Genomic DNA, 20,940 nt, shown 5'->3' on the forward strand with positions numbered 1-20,940 from the left:
TTGTCCCAGGTCCTGTCCTCCGGTTTGCATGCCCGGATGCCTCTGTGGTAGCTGTTTTTCTGCTCCATCCAGATCTCCGCTCCCATCACCACTAGTTTCATCTTGTCTTTGCTTCCAAGTTGCATTATTATAAATACATTTATTTCTAATAACGCATAAGGACCTTGTACCTAGAAATGTTACTCATTGTTCTCCCAGCTTGATTTCATTATTTACTCATTGAATGAAAACAGCAAGGGATCTGAGTAGCTACTTTTCCAAAGAATATATGCTAATAGTAAGCACATGAAAAGATGTGCGGCATCCTGAGCCATCAGAGAAATGCAAAGTAAAACCACAATGAGATCTCACTCCACACCCACTAGGATGGCTGTCATTAAAAAGGAAAGAGAGAGAAAGAGTGGGAGAAAAGAAAAGAAAAAAAAAACAAGTGTTAAGATGTGGGGAAATCGGAACCTTCATACGTGCTGGTGGGAATGTAAAATTGTGCAACTGCTTTGGAAAACAGTTTGGCGGTTTCTCTAAAGTTTATACATAGGACCCAGCAACTCTAATCCTACTTATATACCCAAGAATAATGAAAACACAGAGACATGTATATGAATGTTCATAACAGCTTTATTCATAATGGCCATTCAAATGTCCATCAGTTGATGAATGGATAAATAAAATCTCATATATTTGTATAATGGCATAGTATTCATCAGTAAAAAGGAATGAAATGCTGGCACATTCTCCAGCATGGAGGAACCTCGAAAACATTAAGTGAAAGAAGCTAGTTACAAAAACCCACATATTAATATGATTCCATTTATATCGACTGCCCAGAATAGGCAAATTCATAGAGAAAGAAAGTGAAGTTAGTGGTTGCCAGTGGGTAGGGCTAAGGAACGTTGAGGGAAATGGGTAATGACTGCTGACAGATACGGGATTTGTTTTTGGAGTGATGAAAATGTTCTAAATGTTTAAAAAATGACTGTGGTGATGGTGGCACGACTGTGAATATCCTAAAAACTAGGGAATTGTGCGGTTTAAATGGCTGAATTTTTTTGGCATGTGAACTATATCTCAATAAAGCTGGGTTTTTGTTTTGTTTCTTTTTACAGATTACTTTTTATTTTTTTTTAATTTGTTTTTTAAGAGAGAACGTGCACGAGTGACCGGGGTGCGGGACAGGGAGAGGGGGAGAATCTTAAAAAGGCTCCACACTCTGTGGGATCCATGTGGAGCTTGATCTCACGACACCGAGATCGTAACCTGAGCCAAATCAAGAGTCCGGTGCTTAACCAACTGAGCCACCCAGGTGCCCCTACAAATTACTTTTTAAGCTTAATAAATTTTACACTTCCTGTGCAGCACCTGAAATACCAGGTGTTCATCATAAGATAATTAAGAATGGTGGGTAGCTGGATCGAACCTGGAAATTGTATAATAGGAAAATAGTGATGTACCTCCATAGGATGGAATAAGAAACAGTTAATGTTTGGGGCACCTGGGTGGCTCAGTTGGTTAAGCGTCTGCCTTCGGCTCAGGTCATGATCCCAGGGTCCTGGGATTGAGCCCCACATCAGGCTCCCTGCTCAGTGGGAAGCCTGCTTCTCCCTCACCCTCTGCCCCTGCTTGTGTTCCCTCTCTCGCTGTCTCTCACTGTCAGATAAAGAAATAAAATCTTTAAAAAAGAAAAAAGAAACAGTTAATGTGTTTAACATATATTTAATGATATGGAGATGTACTTAAAAGAAGAAACAAGATAGTGTTATGTATTTTTTGGCATGCGTAATTAACGTACGTGTGTGTGGAAAAAGTCTGGAATGTCAAAAATTTTAGAGTTGCTGTCACAGAGTGGAGAGATTGGAGATAGTTTTATTTGTTGGTTTCACTGCATATCTGTATTACCTGTGTGTTTCTGTCATATACAGCCTATTGTCTAGCACTTCTCTCCTCCATCTTTGTGAGTGTTGTGGTGGCGCTTGTGGTATCGCGGGTCCTGGTGAGATTCGTGTGAGACAAAGCCGCAGCCGCTGTACTGACCAGAGTGGCCCACATACTTTATTTTCATGACGCTGAAAAAGTAAACAAGGAACTTCAATATCTTTGCAGGTTATCAATGCTGCATTGGCTTTAGCAGCAAAACCACAGAGTAAACTGGCCCAAGAGAACATGGATCTTTTTAAAGAACAGTGGGAAAAACAAGTCCGTGTTCTCACAGATGCTGTCGATGACATTACTTCCATTGATGACTTCTTGGCTGTCTCAGGTAATGAGCTGGTTCCCCAGAGAAGCATGTGAGAATGTGCATAATTACTTTCGCCTAAGTCACAATAATGGACAATCAAAACGCCCCCAAGTCTGGGCAGGTAAATTACTCTGGCAATAATATTGTGCTGGTTTTCATTTTAATTAAAAAAAAAAACAACAGCAGCTAACAACAACGAACTGTCACTGACTCCTCAGCAGTGGGAGGTGGGGTTGGAGTTGTTTCCCTTGTGGGTGGGCTGGTCTTGATCTTAGAAGCAGGAATTAGAAAGCTGGCTGGCAGTTTTCCTCTTTTTTGTAGAGTGAGATTTTGCAACTGTGACCTGTACAACACCGTAACAACCCACCCTTCTTGCTGTTATTGTATTTAGAAAAAACATTGACCTGGGTCCCGGGAGAGGCTATGGTTATTTGTTATGAGCCTATGAAACTTAAGAGAAGGGATTCCCAGCACCATCACCTTTAATTCCTTTTTGAAAATAATTTTTCCCCCTTCTTGGAGAGCTTCTTCCTTTCTCCCTCAGAAATGATCATAGTTTAACTGCCTACTTTTCGAAAGACTCTGTCTGCATGATGCACAGATAGAAAACAGAGAGGAAATATTTAAGTGCCATTTAATTATGAACTTGCAAAAAATAAATCTGGGTAATTCACCTCACAAAAACAGTTGATTTCATTATATAAACATAAACTGGTAATGACATAGTAAATTGCATTCATATAGAAAATGTCTGTCAACTGCAATTCACTGTTTATCACACAGAGATAAATTTCAATCCATCTCCTTCAAGTTGAGCAAGAATAAATGCATTCTTCATTTAACAGGGGCTCTGCTGCCCTTAGCTGCGCTGCTTGCTCTCTGGAGGTGCCAGGCTTTCTGAGGCCAGTGGCTTTGGGCAGAGTCTGTGGCTGGGTACTTGTTGGGCTAAAACTACCTGTCACCCCAGGGAATCACAGGCTGGAACGTGGGAGATGTGAGTGTCAATGGGGCTTGAAAGAGAAGCGGGGCTTAAGTACATGCACAGCACAGTCCTCCAGCAGTGACCTGTATCTAAGGTGACAGTGTGTTCTGCATACCAATGTCCTCCTGTCTCTGCCTGCTCTCCGTGGGACTGGTAGCTTTGGCTGTACTTGAGAGAGTGGGGAGCGGCAATCCATAAACCGCAGAAAGGGGATAAAGCGCGCTGCTGCAAGACTGCCGAATTGCAGGTGCTGGTACTTTAAAACAAAAACCCCATTTGCAAGCACATCTTTGCAGGTGCCAAAAATGCAGCAATGGCTTTTTTGGGAAATCTTGGCCTTCTGTTGTTTTTCCCAATGAAGTACTGAATTATTCTTTTTCATAGGTTTAGAGAAACATTCCACCTTCACAGCACACTTTTAAGCAAACAACAAATTCTGAAATCTAAATGTAAAGCCCCCCTCCGAAGATAGATACTACTTTCCTAAACTTACTTCTTGTGATTAGGTTGGGTATAGCTCAGGCTTGGTCTCAAGGGATTTTCAGTCCTTCTTACAGCAAAATAAAATGTAATAGAATCAAATGTCCCTCATGCAGCATTCTTCAAATTGGAGAAAAAAAGGATTCTGCAGTAGCATTTAGTGGATCCAGGCAGTATCTGTAGGGTATATGACATAAAACAGAAGCATGGTAAAGAGAAATCAAATTCTTTAACAGATACACTTTTATCTGGTGAGTATGTTCAATTTTTATGCAAATGTGGGAAAATAGAAGGGTTGACTTGACGGAAAGGAGTTTAGACAGTTTCTATCTAGCAAATAAAAACACGGAACAATTCTCTCAGTCAGAAAGTGGTGGTGTTTCAGAATATCTGAACTTTAGAGGTCTACCCCAGTATATTTCTCTAAGGTTTGTCACAGGCTTGCGTAGCAGAGTCAAGCAATTAAAAGAGCAGTAGGGCAGGCTGTTATTCATAATTCTTCTGATTCTCTTACGGTGTGCTTTATAGGGACATGGGATGAAGGAAGAGACAAGCAGATACCTGGGCAGAGTTCTCCCTCATTGACCAGTTAGTTTTTAGCATTCACACTCCTTTATATCCTCACACACCTGCCCCACCCATAGCAGCTTTAGCATTTTTACGTGGAGCAACTAGAGTGGTCTTCCCTTCTTACCTGACACAGTCTTGCTAGGGAAGTGACTGGCTCTCAGCACGAGGAACCCCAGTTTGAACTGGGTAGGCCCCCACTGGTGTCCAGTCCTTCGCCCTGGAGCAGTTGACAGCATCTCTAGTTGTGCCCCTCGGATTGGAGAGCAGCTGTCAGTCTGCAGCATTCACGGGCAGTCTTTTAGACAAGTCATGTCTTGTCCTCATCCTTGTGTGCCCCCTTTGCCAGTTTCCCCTTGCCATGTGGCACACTGGTGCTTCAGTAGTCCTGTTGGGGAGGTCGGCATGTTTTTGAGTAAGGGGGCTGCCAGGCAAGTGCCCAGCACAGAGTCTGGCTTCGGCTTGGCTTCTGGTGTCATAAATCTTTGCTAAATGCAGAGTAAGGAAGCTGCTTGACTTCCGGGAGTGGTTGTTGTAGACTGTTTTGTACTGTGTTCTGGTACCTCTGGCAGTGTGATAGATTTTGTGGAATATTTCCACTAGTGATTTTCCACCATCAAATCCTTCTTGGAATTGATGGCACCTAGATGTTCCCTGTAGCCTGTCCACCAGCTAAGAACCCCTCCAAGGGTAAGTTACTTAGGGAATAGGACTGCTTTCTCTCTATTGTCTGTCTGTTGTCCCCTTGGTTCCCAGAGTTCCCCCATACTTGCCACAAGTCGTATCTAAATTTGTGGCTCAAGAAGTAATGGTCATTTTGTGTATAATCTGGTAAAGCTACCAAGCATTTCATGAGGCTGCAGGGCAAAGGAAACTTGGGTCCCTGTATATCAAATATGAGACAGTGGCACTTGAAAATAGAGGATCATGCATGCCACCCCCGGGGAAGAGGGAGTGGGGACTCCTTTTTACCAAGTTGTATTCAGAATGTGCCTTGTAAATATTGGAGATGGTTAAGATGGTAGAGCGCATTCAGCAAACCCCAAGTATATTTGTATTGCCTGATCCCTTAAGGACAGGAGTTTGAAATTTATCAAAGTGATAAAGACTGTTTGAATTTCATTTGAATTGTATTTGATAAACGTTTTCCATGGAAATGTAATTTACTCCTATGCATTTATTCTGCTTACATGTGGAAGTTTTAGTTCCTATTTATTTATTTATTTGTTTATTTCAAGTGTTCGGTTAGAGTGGTTCTAATTGGGTTTATTACATTTCCTTACCTCGTGCTCTTGGAAACAAATAGTATACTGCATTAGATACTTTAGGGTGACACCTAAGAGTGGTAATTTGCACCTCTTCTTCACTGTCAGTGTGCCCCAAGAATTTGGTCTGATTGAAGGCCATTATTACTTTTTTTTTTTTTAATGGAAGGCCATTAAGTAGAAGATTATACCTACTTTTTTGTTTTTTTGTGTTTAAGAGTAAAAAACCTGTGTAACTACAGATAAGGTAGTGGTGAAGTTGGGTGTGATTTCTGACTCCCATGCCCACTAACTGTGACCTTGGGTAGGTCAGTTAATACTTATGTGCCCTGGTTTCCTCATTAATTAATGGTGTTTTTATTTTTATTTTCTAAAAGATTTTGTTTATTGTAGACAGCATGCACACGCACACATGCATGTGGGGGGAGGGGCAGAGGGAGAGCACCTCAGACTCCACACAGTGTGGTGGAGCCCGACGTGGGGCTCGATCACATGGCCCTGAAGTCATGACCTGAGCCAAAACCAAGAGTCGGAGGCTTCACCAACTGAGCTACCCAGATGCCTGATTTTTTTTTTTAATGGCTACTCTATATAAATATCAAACACTCATATAGATTAAGTCCTCTGTATAAAGTATTAATACTATCATCTCCTGTGTCTGCATAAGTTTATACCAGTAAGGGTAGCCAAAGCAAAGGGTACACAGAATGGCCGCTGTTACTCATCATGGATTGAAGTATGAGTTCATGCAGCTTTTTTGGAGAATGCCAATTGGCTTGGTGCCTGGAGGGCAATTAGGCACCACACATCTACTTTAAACATATATGCCTTTAGACTTAGTAATCCTATTGCTAGAAATTTTCCCCAGGGATATGTACCCAAATGTTTGCCAAAATACCTGTACAAGGATGTTCGTGTCAACCAAAATGTCTAAGAGAAGACTAGATAAAGTAAATTATGGCCCCTACGTCTTTTCAGTAGGGCACTTTGCAGTCATCAAAAAGAATGAGGTAGATGGGTGGAGGCAGGCGTAGAAACGTTTTCAAATGAAAAACATATAATAGTGTCCATAATATGATCCCTTGTTTGTTAGACTGTTGTGTATGACTTTTTTCCTCTTAGAGGCACCTCTAATATTGAACAGAGTGTTTAATGGGGTACAGATTGGTGTGTTTACTCATAATGGACCCATGCTGAGTTTCCTTGGTAATTCAGTTAAAGCTAAAGTAATTTATGGGTTAAGTTAGTAGAGGTACCTCCAACCCTCCCTTGTTTGTACATGTCCATTGGAAACTCATTTCTGCCTTAGGCCTGAAGTGCAGCGAGCAGAATTGGTGCTTGTGTGTCCTGGGTATGTGGTGGCCTCAGCTGGATGGGACTTTCCTAAAGACAGCTGTTCAGGGACGGTAGAGACCATTACTTTAGTCAGCTTCCCGAAATAGAAGGCTTCCTTTGTTGCTAAAGCATGGCAAGCCCTTCCCTGGTTTAGGTTCACTGGAAGAAAGCCAGTGTGAATTCAAGAAAGTCAAAATTGATTTTTAAAAACATAGGTGTCTAGATGAAGGTTAACAAATCCTTGGTGGAAGTTTGGGCTACTCTTATCTGAGGAACGAAAAAGAATGCCATGCTTCATTGATTCTAAGATGTATTTCCTCCCTTGTATTAACAATCCTGAAACAAGGATGAGTTTTAAAATCAACGATACAAGAAAACATTGGTCCATGGTTTATTAGCAATACTTTCTCCTTCCCTTTTTTTTTTATAAAGATTTTTTATTTATTTGACAGAGAGACAGCCAATGAGAGAGGGAACACAAGCAGGGGGAGTGGGAGAGGCAGAAGCAGGCCCCCAGTAGAGCAGGGAGCCAGATGTGGGGCTTGATCCCGGAACTCCGGGATCACGCCCTGAGCCGAAGGCAGACGTTTAACAACTGAGCCACCCAGGTGCCCCTACTTTCTCCTTCCCTTTCGTTCCTTTCCTTCCTTTTATTTTCCTTTCCTTAGTGATAATGAAATACAAACGGAAAGCGTGTTAGGTTTAGCAAAAGCAGCAGTTCTTAACCCACGGGCTGGTATGGTGTGCAGGCTCAATACCAGTCTGTACACCTTGCATTAATTATGTAGAGAGTTTGTACATAAAAGATGCTTCCGATGGGCTCCCCACCCATTAATTCTTATGATAGGCTCACATATCCTCCCTAAAATTTGTTTATGTTAAAAGTTTAATACATTTTCTGTGTTAAGAGTATAATGATGGAAACCCTATCAAGTCCCCTCTAATTTTTGAATTAGGGTCGTCTTAGCTATACTGTGGTAATTCATTTTTCCCTTCTGTAATAGGAATTCGTACTGTATTTTGGCTTTCACTGGAAATATTTTAATTTTAAGAAAAAAAACCTTTTGGAGCAATTTTAAGTTCACCGCAAAATTAAGAGGAGGGTACAGAGATTTTCCATCTGTCTGTAACCCCACACATGCACAGCCTCCGCCATCGTCAGCATCCCCATTGTGGTGGCCCATTTGTTACCGTTGATGAACGTGTACATCATTATCACCCAAAGTCCGTAATCTACGACTGTTCACTCTCACTTGGTGTACCTTCCACAGGTTTGGACAAATGTATCCATCATTACAGTGTCATATACAGTATTCACTGCCCTGAAAAATCCTCTATGCACTGCCTGTTCTTTCTTTCCCCCCTCCAACTGCTAATTTTTACTGTCTCCATAGTTTTGTTGCCTTTTCCAGAGTGTCATTTGGTTGGAATCATAGAATGTGTGCCCTTTCAGATTGGCTTCTTTCATGTAATAATACGCAGTGGAGTTTTCTCCATGTCTTCTCCTGGTTTCATAGCTCATTTCTTGTCAGTGCTGAATAATGTCCCATGGTTTGGATTTACCTCATTTTCTCCATTCACCCACTGAAGGACATCTTGGTTGCTTTCAAGTTTTGGCAATTATGAACAAAGCTGTCCTAAAAATCCACATGCAGGTTTTTATGTGGATATAAGTTTTCAGCTCCTTTAGATAAATACCAAGGAGTGTGACTCCTGGATCATATGGTCAGAGTGTGTTTGATTTTATAGGAAATGTGTTTTTGCCAAACCTCTCTTCAGTTCTTTCATATCATTACTTCTGATTTTTTTCATCTCATTCCATTTTGCCTGCAGTCTCTTGGGAACTACAAAGAGGAGGGCTTTGTTTCTCTGAGGGGAACCTGAAGCCCAAAGGCAGTTCTTTGTTGGATACACTAAGTAACACTTGCCTCTGGCTCCTTTTGACAGGAAGGGAAATAGCACCATGACCACTGTCTTGTTGGGAGTATCTTAAGAGGTCAAGCCTACGCTTAACTCCCTTCTAGACATTGTTAGCAGAGGCTGCGAGGGGAAGGGGAATGGCTTTTGGAAGTGGGTTGAATCAGGAGGCAGTCCAGAATAATGACATGTCAATGCATATGATGGCCAGGGCTGGCAAAGAAATGACCAGATATGTTTCTTAAACAGATTACATTTACGCTGATTGTTCTAGCTCTTCCAGAAAAACTAGACTTTTTCACTTATTGTAAGGTATTCCTTTGGCTTAAGTGAGTGAGCATGTCTTCTGTAAGTTCTTAAATGTCTTGAAGAAGGCTCCTTTCTGAGCAGGAAGGCAGTGGCCAAATGATGACACGGGGGCTTTCCTTTATGTCACTCTCCCACCCACCCCAGAGAGTTTGAGCAGCCCTGTCGTTTGGGCTGTCTCCTAGTGGTCTCTGCATTTCTGGGTGAGTGAAAAAATTCCCTTTACCTTTCTGGGTCTGCCATTACAGATTGGCATCATCCATTTTAATGGCTGTATAGTGCCCATATTTTATACCTACTCTGCTCTTGGACATTTTTGTTGTTTCCACTTTGCTATTATTATAGATGCAGCTGAGGCTGACTCCTTACTCTGGGATTCCCAAAATCCAGTGTCAAGCATTTTGCTTTGAGGGAAAATAGTTTTGGTGGATTCTCCAAATCCAGTTCTATAACCAAGTAGGAGCCACCTGTCAGCTTAACACAATTCAAGAGTTTTTGCAAATACCACAGTTCCGCAGGCACCTGTGAGAGGATTACTAAATTGCTTCACTTGGGCTCCCTTGGTGACCTCCAGAAGGTTCATTCTGCCTTCCAGCACCTACTATCCCAGGGCTGTCCTGGTTTCTTGGAAAATTGTCTGAATACCATTGGCATCTACTGGAGGGAGGGGCAAGGGACTGGAAGGATAGAGACTTCTAGTGAATCCTTTCTTCTGTTTTAGACTTTGTTTTGGACGTAAGTTCAGTGAGATTATTTAAAGAGAAGTTATTAAGGTTCTGTGATCTGAATTTTCTGCCTGGCTTACAGAACAGTTGTGCCTTAAAGATCTCCATTGATCTCTCCCTTTTTCAATAAACCTGGAATTGAAGGTTGTCATTCTGGGAGGTGATTACAGGTTGAGTTTCTGTGGGACAGTGATTCCAGCAGTGAGTCTGGTCTCTTCAGTGAAATGATACATGGGACACAAAATGAGCACTCGGTGAGCGAGAGATGCTAGCTTGCAGTTGTCCCCTTCTAGCGGGATGCCTTCTCCCCCATTCAGCTTTTTGTTTGTTCTTCAGAGAATCACATTTTGGAAGATGTGAACAAATGCGTCATTGCTCTCCAAGAGAAAGATGTGGATGGGCTGGACCGCACAGCTGGTGCGATTCGAGGCCGGGCTGCTCGGGTCATTCACGTAGTCACCTCAGAGATGGACAACTATGAGCCAGGGGTCTACACAGAGAAGGTGCTGGAAGCCACGAAGCTGCTCTCCAACACAGGTTCGGGGACTCCCTCCCTTTATTGTGCTCCCCACACATAGATGGCCTGGATGAGCTGGGCTGCCCTGTGAGTCCAGGCCCTGTGGTTCGGAAGGGCGAGATCAGGGTGCAGCTGAGGTCTTCACATGATATGTCTGGGTCAAACAACAAACTTTGAGAAGTTGATCCTCCAAAGTAAGGGTTTTCACCTTTTTTTCCCATGTGTCCCACAGCTAATGATGGGAATAGTTCTGAACATACTATTTAAGATGAACTTCTGAGCTGAGTCTCTTGGTAGTGAATAAATACTACATTAAGGGGGATCCTATTCTTAAGTAAGGCCTCCAGTTTATCTCACTTCAGTGGCTCACCCATCCAAATCTGATACTGTAGAATCTGGTCAAAGAGACAATGATGATTTGAATCTTGATAAAATATGGCATTTAATTTATTTCAACCGTAAATACTTCTCACATAGGTAGAGGCAGAGGCTCTTCATCATACACCTCACGTCCTCCTGTCTCATGGAGGGATTTAGGGAGGGCTGGTAGAAGGATGGTGTCTGCTGGGCCAGCAGGATCTGCCCTGCCTCTTTCTCCACAGTCATGCCACGTTTTACGGAGCAAGTAGAGGCGGCGGTGGAAGCGCTCAGCTCGGACCCCGCCCAGCCTATGGATGAGAATGAGTTTATCGATGCCTCCCGCCTGGTGTACGATGGCATCCGGGACATCAGGAAAGCCGTGTTGATGATAAGGGTGAGTAACTGCATTTCAGACGTTTTAACAGCTTCTTTCTTATCATTTGCTAAACTTGAGCAATGCATCATTCTGGAACTCAGCAGATGCAGTGGCAGTATATTAAAACCATGAATCTAAAAGCTGTTAGAATGAGATATATTTAATTATGTTGTCTAAAATGACTTTTAGTTGCAAGTTAGAGCCCAAACTTGGGCCAAGAAGGGGAGCTAGTATGAGTTGGCTTTGAGGATTTAGTTTCAGGCATACGGTCCCCACAAATAGGAGGCTTCTGGTAAATTAGTGGGAAACTACCCAGAATGAAGCCTCTTCAGTTGGGTATTTCCTTAACGCAGGTTGAAGTTATCCTTCACATAGACTACCCCTGTCCTTGAAGGAGTGGCAGGGAGCCAGGAGGCTCCTGGGGCCTCAGTGTGTTCACGGGGAGGATGAGTGCCTGTGGCAGCCCCTGCTGATGCTCCCCGAAGTGCTGCCTGTTCTGGGCCCTGTTTGACCCATTTCTTCTGGGAACACGGCAGTTCTTACCATGTGGGGCAAAAGCCAGCACCCCCTCTGAGTTGGCATAAACGGAGGGGTTTTGAGAAACGACCATCCCATCTGTAATACATACAGCCCAGGGTGCTGGGGTCAGGTCTCACAGATGCCTTTCCCTAGCGTTTGATCTCTCACCTGCTGTTCTGAGAATGAACCCATTGCTCTGGAAGCTGAGAGCAGGGAGTGCGTGTTCCTCTCACCAGGGCACCCAGGGGTCCTGCAAGCCTGGGCCAGGCCCCGCTTTTATTGCACAGCCAGGGTTGCCCTACGGGGCCTGCCTGCTGCAGAGAGAGCTGCCGGGCCGGTAGGCTCAGGGGAGTTTCATTTATACTTCATGGTTTGCTAGTCAGACCGCTCAAGGTAGGCAGGGATTCTGTCCCACTTTTTATCCTCTCAGCTTGGCACCCTGCAGAACCTAGCCAGATTGTCAGCTGGAAACAGAGGCCATTTCTACGGCAGTTGCGTGAGGCTGGACCCATTTCGTATGCAGTGTAGAAACACTTGGGCAAGCCCGCCGCTGCTCCTCCCTGGGGGTGAGGAGGAAAGGGAAGTGTTCATGGATTGCCTGGTTGGCTGTGGGCTGTTCCTGCAGGCTCCAGACCCCCTGGACATGTTGGGGGCTGGGGGCAGAGAATTGTTTGTTTTGCTTTCTCCATCCCTTCATACCTGTCCCCAAGAAGAAACCTGGCCTGGGTGAATGATAGGTTAAACCCAGAAGCCATATCTCAGTGGTGTGAAGGGATCCCCTGGTCCCATCAACCACTGGTAATGAACACAGCCCTATTTTTCCAGACTTCTTTTCCATACTGACAGACGCCTAGAAATAGAATACAAGGAACGTTAATGATAAAGAGGAGTCATTGGTGTCTGAGGTTAACGTTTTGAGAGGTTTAAGTGGGTGGATGCTGCAAACACGCGAGGAAATGCGTACAGATCAAGTCCTGTTGTGGGAAACCAGGTCCTGGGAGCAGGCAGGCCTCCCGGACCCCTCTTCCAGCTCTCTGACTGTAAGCAGGTTCCCTCCTCTCTCTGGTCTTGTCTTAAAAACGAGGTGCTGGTGGTTTTAGTGAGCTATAATGTCGGTCATGTGCCCAGTGCAGGGTCGGGCCGTGGAGGAGCTGTGCTGGGGCACAAGGATGGCAGCGGCCCGGCAGGGGCACTGTGATGGGGCCTTGGGCGGCAGAGGCGTGAGCAGCCGGGCGCGCTGGAGCCAGGGCACGGCGGAGGCCTGCGAAGCCGTTGTGCAGCGGGACCTCGCTTACGGCTGTGCGCTTGAGCTCTGCCGCTGTTTCAATTCAAGAACCTTCCAACCCTGGGAACTCTCAGTTGTTTGTGTCTCGTCCTCCTCCCACCTCAGCCTCCCTTCCGTAGTCACATGTAGTCCTTGTCATTACCTGTGTCACGTGTCCCTTTCGGCAGCTCCCTCTCTCCAGGACTGTGACAACCCTGAGTCTCACCCTCAGACTCTCTGATCTTTGCTTCACTCCGTGTCTGTGGTTAGTCCATGGACGCTCCTTTGCCCCATGTCACTTCCTGATGCCGCCTCGTGGTGCAGTCCTCGTGGACTCCGCCATCTGCTCAACCTGGCTGAGCGCAGGCAGCCGCCCTCCCGGGCTCCCGGAACCAGCCAGCACTGCCCCCCAACCTCAGTGCCTAGGGACGTGGCCTGCTGCTGTTTCTCTGTGGTGCGGAGGTGGTCTGGACGTCCTGCCTGCCCTGTCTGTGCGCGTGGACTCTGCTTTCCCCTCTCACTGTGGCTGTCCCAGTGCTCCTGCCTAAGGGTGCCCCCCTCCTTCTTCCTCCGGCACCTTTCCCCAAGCAGACAGCATGACGGCATTTCTCCCCTCTTAAGAAAAACCTCATGGTTCCCCTCCTTCTTAGTCTGCTTTGCTGCTTTGTCCTCATCTCTTCAGTGTCTGACCAGTGGCACACCTGGTAGCAAAGTGCTCGAACTCTTCTCTATCTCATTCCCTTGGTGGGTAAGACTTGAGAAAGCATCCAGGTGACTCCTGAGTTCCACACTCACCTGCTCCCTCTTGCCACTCAGTTATGTAACAGGCACCTCCTGATCTTTTACCCACCCCCCCGCCCTGTGCCACTGGTCTTACGTGTTAGTTGATGGCAGCCTACGTTCCACTTGCTGAGGCCTGAACCTCAGATTCACTCTTGCTTGCTCTTTCGGTCTCCTAGCCCACATTTCACCTATCAGCAAATCCTGTCAGATCTGTACAACACAGAGCACATCTGAACGCTGTTCCCACTGTAGCCCAGGCCACTAGCATCTCTCACTTGGTTGCATGCAGCCGCCTCCTGCTCTCGTCCCTTGATGCCTGCGGTCTCTTTCTCTCTACACGAAGCAGACCAAGAGATCCTTTTAAGCTTGACTTAGATCATGTTACCTGCTGCCCAGCACCTTCCACAGGCTGTGTGGGGCTCCAGGCCTTCTAGCAGCTCACAGCCTGCTGCTCTCCTGGGGCTCCTGTTGACAGAAGTGGACCTGTGACGTGAGGGCAGTGAGCTGAGTCCCTCTCCCGTGGCCTCCTTGCCAAGTTCCTGCCCCTGGGCCTTGGTTCTGGTGACCCCATCCTGCTAGAACACTCCTCCCCCAGGTACCTGCCATATCCCCCTCACTGCTTTATTGATTTGTATCAGTCATCACTTTCTGATGTGATAAAATTCACTTTTTCATTTCTCCCATTAGTATATGTGCAAGAGCAGGGACGTTGCTATGTGTTAGTCAGTCATTTTGTACCTCCGGGGCCCAGAACAGGACTTGGCACATAGATACTCAGCAAGAATGAAAGAGGAGGAGGTACTGGGTTTTCTTGGCAAGAACAGTTCTTGGGTCTCTGCTGGACTAGTGAGGGTGGTACAGAGCAGAGTTCTTATCATCAGGAGACACTTCTTTGAGAAAGATCCTCCACAGGTGTCTGGGACCCTGGGATTTAAAATGGCCAGTGGTGGTGTAGTGTTTCATGCTGCCAAGTCAGAGAGACTCCAGGATCTTCCATCCATGTGTTCCTTGTGGCTTGCTGGTGCCTAGCGTGACCTCTGCTGTCCTTACCGCATCTCCTTGAAGGACAGGCTTGGCCTTTGCCTGTGTACAAACTCAAGATAGTCTTGGCCGGGCCAGATGCTTCCTCACACGTCCTCTGATGGGGGCCTCGCCTCACTGCCCTCCTGTCACAGGCCGGCCAGCTGGGCCAAGAGCCAATCCCAGCTGTTCCGCCTGCTGCCCTGTTACTGATAACTTCCAGAAGACAACATTATGTTTCAAGTCAGCAGCTAATAAGGAGAGGCTGGAGGTTGTGCGAAATAGGAATTTTATTTCATAATTAAAGCAAAGAGCTAGGACTGGTAATCAGGACCTTTGGTACATACTCAGACCTTACCTGCCATATTCTTTTTGCATTGATAAAAGTAAAAACAAGAAAAAATCCATAAAAATACATTGCCTATTTTGTACTCCTCAAAGCAGTATCTTAAGCCCAGTATTAGGTAATTCATTAATTTTCTTTTTGCCATCAAGTGGGAAGTTTATAAGAATCTGCTTAATGTTGGATAAAATATTTCTCTTTTTAATACGCTACGTTTCCTACCCAGGATAATCCTCACCTTTGTGTTAGGATACAGGTGTTAGAGGAGTACATGATTTCAAAGAGTCTTGACTGTAGTGGAAACTGAAGCCCCAGCCTCCATAAAGAAACTCCTCGACCCTCTGGGAAGTGTTGATGTGGTGCCTGGGCCCGGTGTTTGTTGGATGGGCCACCCCATGTGTGCATCAGTGAGGCGGGGTCTTGGACGAATAATGAGTGATTTTAACTTCATTCCCCAGAACTGTCGGGAACATGGCACATGAAAATCCAGAATTCTGAGTGTTCATACATTGGGCCCAGAGGCCCAGGGTTGTGTCTGACTTGTGATCTCTGTGTTGGTGGCAGACCCCTGAGGAACTGGATGACTCTGACTTTGAGACAGAGGACTTCGATGTCAGAAGCAGGACAAGCGTCCAGACAGAAGATGATCAGCTGATAGCCGGCCAAAGTGCCCGGGTAAGGGACACATTTGACTTTACTTTGCAGACCTTCCCTGTGCCTTTGGGAACTTGGCTTTTTATTTTCTAGGAAAACGCTTTGGTATTGAGAACACCATTTTCCCACTCTTTCTCTGGCAGCAGGACTGAGGTTAACCTCAGTTGTGGCACATGCTCGCCAGTTGCATGTTCCTCCAGAATGCCGCCTCAGCTGGGAGCAGGGCAGGAACAAGCCCTCTGCCTCAGCTGTGCCCTGGGGCTTTGGTTTATGACAGAGCCCTGCATCGGGAGAGCCCTAGCATCCAGTCAATGCAATGTTTGTTAAAAGGATTGTGAAATTCGAAAAAGATTGCTGTCTTTGCCCATCTCAATGATACCATGGGTATGAACTATTTAATTATTCATGGATTAAAAAAAATAACAGTGGTACATTCAAGAAAATCATTCAGAGCCATTGCATTCATTTGAATCATTAAATCTTCAATCAATAGCATTTATGTTTTTGGGAGCATGCCAAGAAATATTTCTGTGGAGTCTTTTTCCACTCCTTAGAAATCATTTTGAACAGCAAATGCATCCTTGCTTTGGGCCCCACTCCATCATGAGCACTTGGGGAAGCTGAGTGGGGAGGAGCTCAAGGTTTGGAGTCCGTGGCCCTTGAGGTGGGCACCAGGCTTCCGTGCCATGCCAGTTAGCTAAAAGCAGAAGCCACAGGAAATGCCCAGTCAGGGCCGACCAGGGAAAGGGCTCCATGCATCAGCCCCTTCTCTTATGTCCTCTCCCCACGGCAGCAGGCAGAGGATGAACTTACTTACCAAAAAATTAAGCAGCTTCTCTTCCTGTACAGGTGTGATCTGGAAGCTTCCATGTTAGCTTTCTGTCCCTCACACTGTGTTTTCCTCCACACTAAAACTTGCTCTTGAAAGTGGGTCGGAAATTCAGGCTGCTGTAAACTTCTGCTCAAAATGAGAAGAAATGGACCTTTAGGCAAAATGAAACCTATTAAAGCATTATCCTACCTATGTCATAGATTGCGTGGTAGAAATACTCTGGGCTAATGCACGGTGAGAACTTCATCTTCTCTTTATGTAAGAGCTTTCTTTGCTTCTGATTCCAGGCGATCATGGCTCAGCTTCCCCAGGAGCAAAAAGCAAAGATTGCAGAACAGGTGGCCAGCTTCCAGGAAGAAAAGAGCAAGCTCGATGCCGAAGTGTCCAAGTGGGATGACAGTGGTAATGACATCATCGTGCTGGCCAAGCAGATGTGCATGATTATGATGGAGATGACGGACTTCACCCGGTGAGCCCCCCCGCCCCACGTGCACAGAGGGCGACGCTATGCTGCTTTGCAGACCTCTCCTTTTTCTGTCCATCTCCAGCTACATACAACGATCCTTGTTCTCTCTTGTCAGAGGTAAAGGACCGCTCAAAAATACGTCAGACGTGATCAGTGCTGCCAAGAAAATTGCGGAGGCCGGATCCAGGATGGATAAGCTCGGCCGGACCATTGCAGACCATGTGAGTGAGAGGCTTGCTACGTGGGTTTCTTAGGTCATCCCGGGACTCAGGGAGCCCAACCCGGTTCATTCCAAGGTGGTGACAGTAATGTTTTTCTGGGGACACAGCAGTCTTCTCATCTCTAGTCTTGTGCTTAACTGGTCAACCTGCCTGATTAATACCAACAGAGATTGGTAAGGATTTCTGAATTCCTCTTTTTCTTCGACAAGTCTTAGGAGCCAGGCCCACTTTGTAGTAGAGCACCTATCTGGGGCAGGTGTGTGTATCCTGCCATCTTCCCTGGTGGCGGCTTGTCAGCCACTTCCGTGGGCTGCTGCTGCTTCTCTCCCCGTTTCCTGCAGACCTTCAGATCCCACCAGGAGCTGCCTCTCTGAATCCTCACACACTGAAACTCGGGGTAGAAGGGCACCTCATGGGTGTATTTCGTCTAAGAATTAGGAGCCCCATGCTAGTGCTTTGGAAAGCGGATGTGCTCCGCTGCGGACAGATGTGTCTGTCCCCTGCACCGTGTGTTCTCAGCCACCCAGCCTTCATCCGTTTTCTTCCATATGCACATATCAGCAAATGTGGTTCCTACCTCCTGGCAACTTACAGTACGTTTCCCTCGATGCTCTAAGATTTATCGGAGCCCCTTTTGCTCATTCGAGTTTTTCTCTGCGGGTCCAACCCTGCAGTCCCCTCCTTGCCCTGAAGTATCCAGGCTGCAGGACAAGTGGCAGTGGTACCTCACCACTCAAGCCAAAGATTTAGGAGTCATTCTTGACTCCCCTCTTTGCAGTCCAGGACTAAGCCCCGGTGGCTCTTCTGGCCACAGTTATCTTGACACCATCCAGTCTTTTCCTCCCTGCCACCACCAGCTCAGCCCCGGCCTCCGCTCACCGGTCCTGCCCTCCCCTCCATGCGGCAACGCCGCCGCCAGCACGGTCTTAAGGAGCAGATCAGATATGGCTCCGCAGTTCTTCACTAGCTTCTTAGCACAAAATTCTGAAGCTCCAGCATGCCCTAGTGGCCTCCGCTTCGACCACCTCGGCACTCAGTGCACCCCAGCCTCACAGGAGGGAAGTGCTGGCTGTAAACACTTGAGAGAGGTAGCTTCCTAAGCCACCTCTCTCAAGTGTGGCAACAGGACAGGAACTGGGCTGCCCTCGAGTTTCCTTGAGGCTGGTCAAGACCTCACGGTCCCCAGGTGTTCTTTTCCTTGCTTCCATTTACTCACTCATCCTCTGTCTTTGCCTCAAGTGAACATCTCCTTTTATCAGATGCTTACAGTGTGCATCACAGTTGAGCACAGAAAGGGCCTGTGAGCAGAAGAGCACTCGGCTGGTTATTATGGAGCTCAAAGCACTCTCCCTTTTCTCCAGAACCAGGCTCTTGCTGAGGCTTTTTTCCCCTTGAGGGACATGGGCTCCGGCAGAGAGCAGCCTTGGGCAACCAGAAACTCCCCTCTCGCCCTCCACGACACACCGAGCCCTGCCGAGCTAGCCTGGGGGGTGGGCTGTGTTGGGGCCGGGCCTGGGGTGCTTGGTGTTGAACGTGCTGTGCTGCTCCCCCGTCAGTGCCCAGACTCAGCCTGCAAGCAGGACCTGCTGGCCTACCTGCAGCGGATCGCCCTCTACTGCCACCAGCTCAACATCTGCAGCAAAGTCAAGGCCGAGGTGCAGAATCTAGGTGGGGAGCTCGTCGTCTCTGGGGTAAGTGGTACCCATGAAAAGAAGTGATTTTCCAGAATGAAAACAGCCTCTAGTCCGCATACACTCCTTACCTGCCCTGAAACCGGAAGAGCGCTCTGTGGAAGAACTGCAGGTTTCTTCTCAGTCCTTGGCACCCACGGGCTGCACCCTGACGCACCACAGTGCTTGGCGACGGCTGGGAGCCACTGCTGGGCCAGCCTCTCACTGGGAAAATGTATATTTTTATCTTTCTTGCTGTTGTTCCTCCAGAGAGGAATTGAACCTGTTCAAAAATTTAAAAAGGTAACATAGCCAGGCTTTCTCAGACCTCCTCCACCCTTCGCAGAGTGCTCGAGTGGTATTGCTTCCCTGGTTTGTTCCCTATGCCACGGTTCCGGACCCCTCATCGCGTTGGGCTGGCGGGGGTGGGGAGAGGAGTTCTTGATAGGCCTGCTGGGCTCCACGGATTCCCTGTAACTTCTGCTTACCTCAGGGGATTTCCTTTCAAAGAACTCTGTGGTATGTGGGACATACTGACGGCCCCTGGCCCAGGTCATGACTGGAAGCCGTGGGTTTCTGTCTAGGACGCCGCCTCGTCACTGCTGGTGGTTACAGCTCCACAGTCACTCAGATCCTCCTCCAGATTTTGAGAGTGAATAAAGATTCGTGGAGGGGTGGGGACAGGCAAGGTGATGGTGCGTTTTGTTTTTGATCCTGCTCCCTTTACTTCTAAATACCTGAAACAGGCATTTTCAGCTTTCTGGGATAAGGTCAGTAGCCACTGGGAGAGCCAATCAGGAATGTGGCTGTTGCCCAGGCCCTTGGTGCACATGGGCCTGGAGGTCAGGTCTGTGTTGTCACCGCCCTTTCTGTGCCTTCAGGTGGACAGCGCCATGTCCCTGATCCAGGCCGCCAAGAACCTGATGAACGCGGTGGTGCAGACGGTGAAGGCGTCCTACGTGGCCTCCACCAAATACCAGAAGTCTCAGGGCATGGCTTCCCTCAACCTCCCGGCCGTGTCGTGGAAGATGAAGGCACCTGAGAAAAAGCCCTTGGTGAAGAGAGAGAAGCAGGATGAGACACAGACCAAGATTAAACGGGCATCTCAGAAGAAGCACGTGAACCCTGTGCAGGCCCTCAGCGAGTTCAAAGCCATGGACAGCATCTAGGGCTGCCCTGCCAGCTGCCCCCACCCCTTGGGGCTTCTAAAGATCCGTCACTGCTCTTCACTCAAATGTATCTGATAAATAGAACACTGATGTTAGATTCCACAGGGAAATAGGCAGATTTTAAACCTGTCCAGGTGGTGAATTTGGCAAGGACATACTTGTGTTTAAATTGGTCAAAATACTTTTGGAATTCAGGAGCACATTTCTAGCTATATTTTTTATAAGCTTAAATAAAAATAAAAATTCCGTAACCAAAGAGAAACCCACATTAACTTGTTAGTGACCCTCTTGACCGAGTTCTCAGTGTGGCATTAGGGGTTGAGATGAGGGGATTGGAGTCAACCTTGGCTAGGGAGGCGGCTTCCACCCGCCCTGGGTTCTGGGCATTGGGCTGGTGTCACATGACCAAAGATGTTCCCGAGCTACCTGGGTGTCGTCTCAGGAAGCTGTGCCTGGAGAAGGAACGTTTCCAGAAAGGTCTTGGGAGGGACAAACCACATGACGCTCAGTAAAAACATAATGCATCATGAAGAAAACTGATTGATTACTCTCTCTCTGACACGAAATGAGCATTTTAATGCCTGGTCACAATTACTAATGTGCTCTGCTGCAGGACATTAATAAAGTCGCTTTTTTCAGGCTAGAATGTTGTGATGCCCTAATCAGAACATGCTTTTTTCCCTTTCCTCAGCTTCAAATGCAAATTCGTCATTGGGCTCACTTCTAATAATTGCAGTGTTTCCTGCCTTGGGCTTTGCAACAGAAACCTGACAAAATAGTGTTTGCTTAGGCAATAATTTAGACTTTACCTTATTTGTGATTACTATAGCGATTACTATAGCTACAAGGTATAATTTTACTGTCTTATTTAAATTTTATGAATTTGAATGTTTTTTACACTAACTTTTCCCAATAAAGTCCACTATGAAACCA

At 46.6% G+C, this 20,940-nt stretch overlaps 1 protein-coding gene and 1 long non-coding RNA gene across 6 annotated transcripts in view; one reads left to right on the forward strand and one right to left on the reverse strand.

Annotated features, from left to right (window-relative positions):
• The window catches only part of CTNNA1 (catenin alpha 1), a 300,857-nt gene extending 279,917 nt beyond the window's left edge, over positions 1–20,940 (forward strand). For all 3 annotated transcript variants that reach the window (XM_044387443.3, XM_026508084.4, XM_057307159.1), the window contains exons 11-18: positions 2,101–2,257; positions 10,150–10,350; positions 10,933–11,084; positions 15,560–15,670; positions 16,769–16,950; positions 17,063–17,168; positions 18,725–18,859; positions 19,720–20,940. In XM_044387443.3, the coding sequence (XP_044243378.2) occupies positions 2,101–2,257; positions 10,150–10,350; positions 10,933–11,084; positions 15,560–15,670; positions 16,769–16,950; positions 17,063–17,168; positions 18,725–18,859; positions 19,720–20,007 (1,332 nt within the window). In that variant the 3' untranslated portion in view covers positions 20,008–20,940. The remainder of the gene's footprint in view (positions 1–2,100; positions 2,258–10,149; positions 10,351–10,932; positions 11,085–15,559; positions 15,671–16,768; positions 16,951–17,062; positions 17,169–18,724; positions 18,860–19,719) is intronic.
• On the reverse strand, positions 1,698–19,889 carry LOC125282968 (uncharacterized). 3 transcript variants are annotated; one of them, XR_008957511.1, is made up of 4 exons: positions 19,327–19,889; positions 18,931–19,121; positions 3,712–16,607; positions 1,698–2,063 (listed from the first exon to the last, which is right to left on the reverse strand). It is a non-coding gene; the product is annotated as an uncharacterized LOC125282968 (long non-coding RNA). The 3 variants fall into 3 exon arrangements; XR_007190474.2 differs by having other exon boundaries at positions 3,712–3,875; positions 16,467–16,607; positions 18,931–19,724; XR_008957510.1 differs by having other exon boundaries at positions 3,712–16,346; positions 16,467–16,607; positions 18,931–19,724.

Source organism: Ursus arctos, unplaced genomic scaffold, assembly GCF_023065955.2.
Source record: "Ursus arctos isolate Adak ecotype North America unplaced genomic scaffold, UrsArc2.0 scaffold_5, whole genome shotgun sequence".
Classification (NCBI taxonomy): Eukaryota; Metazoa; Chordata; class Mammalia; order Carnivora; family Ursidae; genus Ursus; species Ursus arctos.